Source organism: Poecilia mexicana, unplaced genomic scaffold, assembly GCF_051168715.1.
Source record: "Poecilia mexicana isolate PSO_F unplaced genomic scaffold, ASM5116871v1 scaffold_20, whole genome shotgun sequence".
Taxonomy (NCBI): Eukaryota; Metazoa; Chordata; class Actinopteri; order Cyprinodontiformes; family Poeciliidae; genus Poecilia; species Poecilia mexicana.
In genome coordinates, this window is record NW_028263389.1 from 9,383,311 (window position 1) to 9,392,500 (window position 9,190).

Here is a 9,190-nt window from a genome sequence, read left to right on the forward strand (position 1 = left end):
AACTAATAAGTCAATATTAGTGAACTTACCCGGTTTAATAATCAATAGCATTATATTAAGGTCATTGTATGAAAATAATTATAATCCGGAACTGACAGGAGCTTGTCAGCACTGACATACCATGGCAACCGAGTGTCAGTTGTAGTGGTAGGTACCTACTGGTAGCTATTATCACCTGTTGCAGAAGAGGTCCCATCTGAAAGCGCAGGAGTTGTCTTTCTCTGTTTAAGTCTGAACACCGGCTGTATATTTAAATATGTATGAGAATTATGTTGTAATTAAGATATATTTTATTTCTATTTGTTTGATCTAAAGTTATTCATATGCTACATTCTGTCTGAAACAGATAGAGAATGAGGTTAGCAGCCTGTGGCACCCATGGCCACCTTACTTGTGTCACCTTACCCAGTGGTAAGGTGGCACAAGTGGCACCTTACCCAGAAGCCCGTGGCACAAGTGACAGCTTATGGCAACTGTCAACATGTTTTCACTGAGGCTGTTTATTGGAAACTGAAATTTGAGACTGTATAAAAAATAGACCAGGGCATATTTGCTTTTTTTAAGGGAACAGAATACTTAACAAGAAATGCAATACTTTGTGCCAGATCCACCATTATTTTCATTAATTATAAATTCATTCATATTAATTCTGACACAGAAGCTGTCACCAAAGAATATTATATTTCTATTCTATTGTTTTCCCCACTAAGCATATTTAAATATGCTGAAGTATGTATAATACAATTAAAAATACTTTAAAAATACAACTGTTTATAAATATGGCTGCATGTATAAGGTTTCCAGTAACAAAACAGCGTGTTATGAAAGATTAAATGTTCAAATACGTCATTGTGCCTGTTAAACATATAACGCTGAGTGGAGCGGTCGAACGCTATAAGATGGCCGCCCTAAATCTCGTGAGCAAAAATAGGCGAGAGGGGTCCGTGAGGCGTGGGAGGTGCCAGTATGAGGTCGTGGCAACCCTTGGAAGGTGCCGAAGTCAGCCGAAGTCAGCCGAACGCAGTGGCAACACTGACAGCTAGACCCGAAAACAGTGACACTAATGGCAGGTGTCAGAGGAAGTGCCAGTAAGAGGTGCCGAGGTCAGCCGAAGTCAGCCGAAGTCACCCGAACACAGTGGCAACTCTGGCAGCTAGTCCCGAAAGCAGTGGCACTTGTGGCAGGTGTCAGCGGAAGTGCCAGTAAGAGGTGCCGAGGTCAGCCGAAGTCAGCCGAACGCAGCGGCAGCACTGGCAGCTAATCCCGAACGCAGTGGCACTTGTGGCAGGTGTCAGACCTGCCACCGGAAGTGCCAGTACGAGGTGCCGAGGTCAGCCGAAGTCAGCCGAACGCAGTGGCAACTCTGGCAGCTAGTCCCGAAGGCAGTGGCACTTGTGGCAGGTGTCAGCGGAAGTGCCAGTAAGAGGTGCCGAGGTCAGCCGAAGTCAGCCGAACGCAGTGGCACTTGTGGCAGGTGTCAGACCTGCCACCGGAAGTGCCAGTACGAGGTGCGGTGTCACGATTTGCGCCTGCTGTCTCTCAACCAAATGAACCTGACATCAATTTAGGCTGCAAGTTATTTTTCTTGGTATCTCCTCTTCCGGTAGTAGGAATTCTTCCTCAGACCTGATATTTCAGTAAACAGCGACGGTTTGTTTATGTATTTTGTATGCCTGCAGAGATACATACAGGAAGGTGAAGCCGAGCCCCTCCAATCATGTCTTTTTTTCCTGCTTACCGCATTCATCAGTATTTAGCTAACTGACGGAGCACAGGGGACCGAGGAGGAGTTGTGGAAGGGTGGGGGTGGGGGGGGGGAGAAAAATACAAACAGTCCCAACACGGCGGGGTGAAAGGTGAAGAGAGCCCTCCCCCCACCACTGTCCGCGCATACTTCAGGCTCGGATTGCAAGTAAAAATCACATTCTCTCGTGGCAGTGGGGGGTGGAGAGGAACTCATTGTTTTTGGCATGGGGCAGTGGGTTTGTGTCATAAAATGTCCATGCTCTTACAAGTGCCAGCGCCTCCTTGACCAAGTGTCTCTATAAAACTGAATGCGAAACAAATGAGAGCTGCGGCGGCGGAGCGGGAGGAGCGACGCGTTCGGCTGGACGAGTGTTTGGGATGAGGTGGGGTTGGGTGGAGGGCGGTGGGTGGTGGTGCGGGGGTGCTCAGGAGATTTGCTCTGCAGCTTTATGGGCGAGGAGGCAAAGCACAAGCCGAAATGAAATGTTGAGTGTGGAAAGTTTTATTCTGAAAAATCTGCAAAAACCAGAAAAAAAAAACCTCTCAATTTCAAAATATTAATGTCAATATCAATGTCAGAATTTTTGGCTTATGTAAATTGAAAGCATCAGACAATTCAATGCACATGTGTCCGAGCGTGCGCTCCTCTTTCACACACACACACACACACACACACACACACACACACACACACACACACACATATATATATATATATATATATATATATATATATATATATATATATAGAGAGAGAGAGAGAGAGAGAGAGAGAGAGAGAGAGAGAGAGAGAGATTTAATTGTTGCAGTTGTTTTTCATTCAAAAACATCTTGATTATTTTATTTATTTACAGTTTTCCACCTTTCGTTTTTAGTTTTAATTTACCAGAATTGAGGGCTGAAATCCAACTCCATTGAGCGAAACTATTAAATTACGTTCCTGTTGATTCCCCTTAAGCCCCAATCTGTTGCTACAGCCATGCCCAACTCGGTGTACTAAGTTGGAACCTTATGCCAGGGCTTTGGGACGGTTTGGACGTCTAAAACTTCTTCTCGCTGCGTCACCAGCCCCTCAGCGGAAGCTTGTTAAATATCACCACCGTGCTTGAGGTGTCTTGCTTCGGCCACTCTTGGTCTCACTTCCTCCCCAGTAGACCCGACCAGATTCCAGGCGCATGGAGAGGGGTGGGGGAGTTGTGGCTGTGTGGCATCTGGAAGGAAACCCATGGTCTTAAAGTGAAATAAATGTATTTATTTTCCCACTCTAATGGCCGAACTGTGGGGGCTTCACCGCGTCACCGAAATGTGCTCAGACCTTGTGTGTTGTGCGCGTATTTTTGTGCACAGGCATTGGTGTCGGTTTATTGAATCAGATGAGACACAGGTAATATTAATAAATAGTGAAAAGGAGCTGCGAAAATAACAGCTCGTGACAGGTAAGCTAACATTTTATGGGCGCAAGAAACTCGAACAGGTGGAAACTATAACAGATTTAATTTTCTATTATTCATTTATTTATTTATTTTACATCAAACGAGAAACAGAAACAAGTGTGAGAGAAGCTGAAATGGTTTAACTCTCGAAACGACTCTCACCAAATGAAAGCATAAAACATCGCTGGGAGAAACGAGATCAGAGGCAGTAAAACAAAGAGAGTTTATTGTCTCCACCAGAAGGAATCCAGTTTATCCGAAGAGCAAGACGTTAAGATGAAACAAGCCCTGATTGTCCTTTTCCAAACCTCCCCCATGCAGGACGGACACGGCGCGCAGAGTGGTTGTGCGTGGGGATCCGTGGGCTGCTCCCCCCCGCCGAATCGGACTTTACCCCCACAGCAGCTCCAGTGAAACTCCGCGTGCATTTCTGCTGTCATGCACAAACAAAACTTGAAGGAGACTTTTCAGTTTTGTCTTCTCGTTTATGCCGTAAACAAAGTCAGAAGATGTCCATTTGCGGGGTGTATGTAGAAGCGTTGAGAATGTGGGTCAAATGATCCTGAGCTGCAGTGGGAGTTAACTGAGCTAAAGAGACTTGGCCTCACATAATCGGAGATAGTAGTTCAAAGGTGCGCGCGCACGCGCGCGCGTACACACACACACACACACACACACACACAGACACACACACACACAGACACACACACACACACACACACACACACACACACACTCCGATCTTGTGTAATCCAAAAATTCAATTTGCGTGTAGAAAGAAAAACTTGCATCTTAAAAATTTTTTTTTTGTCGCTGTGCGTGGTTTTCTGGAGACTCGGCGGTCCAAGTTCGAGAAGGTGTTCAGTGATTCACCAACCTGTGCAAATGTGGCTCGTATTTCGAGGTAACGCCAAGGTGAGGTCGGTATTATTCAATACATGCTGGCAACCCTGTAAATAAACATAAGCAGGCTTAATGCTGCGGAGATGAGCATGCCCAGTCTTGAGGTTGACCCCGTGAGGGACGGGGCCACAGGGGACTCACGTGTTTTAGGCCAGAAAACTATGTCGAAGCAAGGAAGTGTTGGAGAAAATGTGACGCTGGGACAATAGGCGATCGAATGTGAATAATGTGTGACTATTGCTTTGTTTTTTTTTCTTCTTCTTCTTTCCCTCCGAATAATTAACCGATAATGGTACCAATAGGTTATTCTGAGAGCCCACAGGGTGGAGGCTTCAGCTGCATTCTCCCCGCTTTTCTTTTTGAGAAGCCTGTCGAGTGTGTATGGATGGATGAGGTGTGCGCGCGCGCTCGTTTCAGGTTACGAGTCAGGACTTGTGTGTGTGTGTGTGTGTGTGTGTGTGTGTGTGTGTGTGTGTGTGTGTCGGTGCGTGCAAAAAAAAATTGTACGTGCACGAGCTTGCATTTTATATCGCAAAGTTGCTATGCGCAGAGACAAAGTGTGTGCAAAACGGTTTCCTCGACGGTGCGTGAGTTACATTCAGTGCTTTTGTTTGGTTCTCTTTAAAAATCTGTTCTGCAGAAATATATTAGTATCCATGAGTCAATGTATAAACTAATCATAATTCATTATATGATATTTTCTATAATTGTCCCAAAGTCTATTTATAATGGCCACGTCAGAATTTAGGAAAGTCGTCAATTAAATAAATAAATTAAGTAATTAATAATAATAATAATAATAATAATAATAATAATAATAATAAAACACGTGGAAAGGGAAAAGCAACCCTGACTGGCATTTCTGTTCTGCACTATTCACTGCCTGTGTCAAAGGAGGGAATAACAAAGCAAAACGTTGAATATATTCTCCTTTAATTACCTTAATAATTACACCTTAAACGTATTACAAGAGGCACTTGTTATTTACTTCTCGCTCAATAAGCCGTGCGTAATTACGCATAAGAAATGGTGCAGCAATATCCGCATCTTTTGAACTAAATAGTCAAAGAATTAAAACCCCCCGCCTGTAATCTTAGAGCATATGTGGGTCATTCTGCGCTAGCGTGGAAAAGATAGCATAATTGAAACGTATAAATATAAAATATGGGGGGTTTTTTATTTTCAAAATGCTCTGCGTCACGTCGACACACATACACCAACATAAGATGGAACTATTTTATAAGCAAGCGCATATTACACATATCACACCTTATTGTTAAACCCAAAGGGAACAACATCATACATTCCGGTTTATACCGGATTCCAGAGTTGTTGATGATTATTTTTGTAATAAAGAATAGTAGGGGTTTTGTGTGTGAGTGCGTGTGTGTGTGTGTGTAGCTACAGAAACATCCGCTCCTTCTAGAACAGCACTATTTGCTCAAACGGCAGACTGTGGGCACAATTGTAAACTACTGTAATGGCAGGGTGTGGGAGGGGGGTGGGGATGGAATATCCATTTTTATTGCATCACCTGTCAGCGTCGTCCAATGGGCGTCCATTCCGCCAGCATTAATTGATGAAGGTGTCTCCAGACTGGTCCACCTCCCTTTGCATGTCGCTTTTTTTTTCTTTTTTTTTTTTTATTTGTGTCTTAGCCAGCAGCCAGAAAAGCAGCTGCTTTTTTAGCTCTTATTCTGCTTCTCCCCTGTCTCCGATTCACTCTTTCCTCCCTCCCTCCTCCCCACCCTCGCAATACCTCCCTCTCTCCCTCTCCTCCTCTCGCTATTTTATCCCTCTGGCTGAGGCAGTGGTGCACACCTACCCCTCGTCCTGCTGCCGACCAGAGGGGGAGTGGAGCCGGGCGGAGGCAGGTAACAACGGCGGCCCCCGGCTTGGTGGACGCATCCCTGCGCATTCCTTCACCATGCCGGACCGGGGTGGATGCTGTCGGCAAGCTAGTAGACAGGGACAGCCCCATTTAAAACTCCGCATGTCAAAGTTTGCATTTTCATGACGCAGCAGCAGCAGAGTGGATGGATTAAAGGTATGCAGGATGCCTTGAGCCCGAGACCCTGTGCCATTTGCTGGTGAATCCACAGAGTCCAAGCAGAGACTGCATGGATTGATGCGCCAAACATGGGAGACCTGGTTTGTGGGTTTGAGGAAATGCAAGGAGTGAGACTGGGATACCTACTCATCAAAGGCAAGCAAATGTTTGCTTTGTCTCAGGTCTTCACCGACCTGCTGAAGAACATCCCTCGGACTACGGTGCACAAGCGCATGGACTACCTGAAGGTGAAGAAGCACCAGTGCGACCTGGAGGAACTCCGGAAGCTCAAGGCAATAAACTCCATCGCTTTCCATGCTGCTAAGTGCACACTTATATCGCGGGAGGACGTGGAGGCTCTGTACGTCTCCTGCAAGACGGAGCGGGTGTTGAAGTCCGCGAAGAAGAGGAGAGCGACAGCGGCGTGCCCTCGCGCGGACGACGAGGACGAGGAGGAGGAGCACGCACCCTCGGGTGTCCTGCGCGCGGACGCGGAGCTGATGTGGAAGGAAAAAGTTTGGTTCAGTTTGCACGGCGTCCCAGAGAATTTCGCGCTGCACGGCAGAACGGGGAGGAGAAGGGAGCTGAGTCCTTCTTCTTGCCTTACCGACGCCAAACTACCTCAATTTTACCACAAAGCCCACGGACGGGATTGCCGTTGGACGACTAAATCCAGCCGCAAACACGTCAAAAACTATGAAACTGAGAAATTTACAGGGAACAGATTCGCTGTGAGCCAAAGGCACGCGTTTTTCCGGCAGCCGGTCTTGTTTCAGTCCGCCGCCGCAGCAGCTCAGTCCAGGCTCTCGCGCTCAGCCGGCGACTCGCTCCACAAAAGGAAGAGGAGGCGCGAGGGGGGCGGCAGGAGCAAACACGTGCATCTGCACGCGCCGCCGGTGCTGCTAGTCCAGCCCAAATCCTCTGGAGCTTCTTTCGGTGCTTTCCATCTCACTCCGGATTTCTATCTGGACCCGCGACCTCACCACCATCACCACCACCACCACCACCACCATCACCACCACCACCACCACAACAACAACAGCAGCAGCAGCAACAACAACAACAACGAGCCCGGCTTCGCGGAGAACTACAGCAGCGACACCGAATCCTGCAGCACATACTCGGACCCACAGTGCCAAGACTCGGACTTCGGCTCCGAGTTCTCCAGCAGCAGCAGCAGCTCCGAGGAGGAAGAGGAGGAAGACGACACTCAGTCGGAAAGCTCAGAGGTCAGCTCCGACGAAGATGAGGAGAGTTCCACTCAGTCCGACTCGAGCTCCGTTTCAAGCCGCGTTTCGGTCCAAAGCATCCGGTTCAGACGTGCACGGGTGGGTCTGCACACCGGGAAAGCACCTTTGGTCCTGCAGCCCACCTTTCACTACAACAACCAGCAGCACAGGACGCTGAGTCATGGCGACAGCAGGCAGGACAAACATCAAAAATGTTACTTTGGTGAACCACGAAAGGACTCTTTACAGTTAAACCCGGTGGCTAACGGGAGCATTTTCACCGAGCCCGCAAAAGAAAAAGCGTTTGAATGTGACCCAAACAGGACTGAAGAGGAGCCGGTCCCTTACTCCCCGGGGCTCGACCCGAACAAGGCCTCTCTCCCGGTCTCATTCAGGTCCCGGGGGTTCAGCGCACACGCTGAGCCCAGCAAGCTCCAAAAATGCGTCGACAAGCGGGAGAAGCTGAAACCGAGCACCCCGCCGAAAAGAATAAAGACCGAGTCCGAGGAGCCCCACGCAAACGCGTCCCCCTACCCCGACAGCGGCAGGACAGCCTTCAATCTCAGCAATGTGAAAATAAAAGTGGAGGAAAGCTGCGATGAATATGAATACCTGCAGAGCCAGGCCGCTGTGGTCAAATGTAAAGGAGATAAGGCAGATCTCAGCGGAGCCATCAAACATGGAGGGTTTTCCAGCAGCGGGATTAAAGCCGCGGAGAAAAGCCCCGACGTGGCCCCCAGGTTCCCCTGCGGTCCTCAGGAATGCAGGAGTAGCCAGGACGCCCCCAGCGTAGAGGAGGGGGAGCAGAGAAACAAAACCTGCAGGGCTCCGGGGCGGGAGGCAAAGAAGCCCCGAATTTCCCGGACGCACACAAAACAAAACGTGCCTAGAGTCAACGAGGCTCCCTCTTCCTCTTCCTGCTCCTCATCTTCTTCGTCCTCCTCCACCACGGAGGATTTACGGAGCAGACGCAAACGCAGCACCGCCAGCAACTTAGCAGCAGCAGCCGCAGTAGCAGCGGCGTCTCCAGCAAAAACGCCTTTCAGCCTGATGGCAAATTTCCCATCCCCGCCGTCGCTCGTCGTTGACAGCAACGGGGATTTGTGCCCTGCTTACTCACTGAGCTCACTGAGGGGAGCCGGGCCTCCTCCTCCGTCCCACCCCGTGTGGAGGTGGCAGCCAGGCGGCCAGATTCTCCCTCCCCCACTGCACACTCAGAGAACGAGGAAATACTGAGCTGAGACAAAACTAAAAGTCCCAACTATGTCCATTTCCACGTACCCTGTGTCTTAAGGTGATCGCTCACCCCTTTTGCCTTTGTTTGTTTTATTTTTCAAACTTTTTTTTTCCTTATCTGGGATTTACATTCCGTTTTTATTCCCCCCCTCAACAACCCCACCCTCACTTCCCTGAAGAAAAGCCACAAGATCCCACTTGAAGCCTCCACAGGACTGTGAGACACATCTCGTGGATTAATGCCCGAAAACCTCCTTTCAAAATAAGCTATTCAATCTAAGCAATATGTTTTGCTCCCCAATCTTTTTTTGTTCGCGTAACCTTCTTTGTCGGTTTTCCTGGTTTGCTCGACCTGTTGGATTGTCTGGTAGCAGGGTTTCAGTGGGGTTGTTCTTTGTCTAAAAAAACAAACAAAAAAAAATATAAAGGGGAATTTTAAAAACAATAACAATTATCCAAGAATCTTTTGGATGAGACAACCGCAGGGACTGTTTCACTTTGTAAATAAAGAAGAGACAAAATATCAGGGTTTCCAATTATGTGCCCCCTGGTATGTTTTCTAATAAATCAGCGCTGTGTTTTTCTTTCTATTT

General features: G+C 47.9%; 1 protein-coding gene across 1 annotated transcript in view; it reads left to right on the plus strand.

Moving 5' to 3' along the window:
- Positions 1-6,000: 6,000 nt before the first annotated feature.
- Positions 6,001-9,190, plus strand: part of skida1 (SKI/DACH domain containing 1) — a 5,391-nt gene continuing 2,201 nt past the window's right edge. The window contains exon 1 of the mRNA XM_014990312.2: positions 6,001-9,190. This exon is cut by the window's right edge and continues 2,201 nt beyond it. Within this exon, the coding sequence (XP_014845798.2) occupies positions 6,222-8,597 (2,376 nt within the window). The 5' untranslated portion in view covers positions 6,001-6,221 and the 3' untranslated portion in view covers positions 8,598-9,190.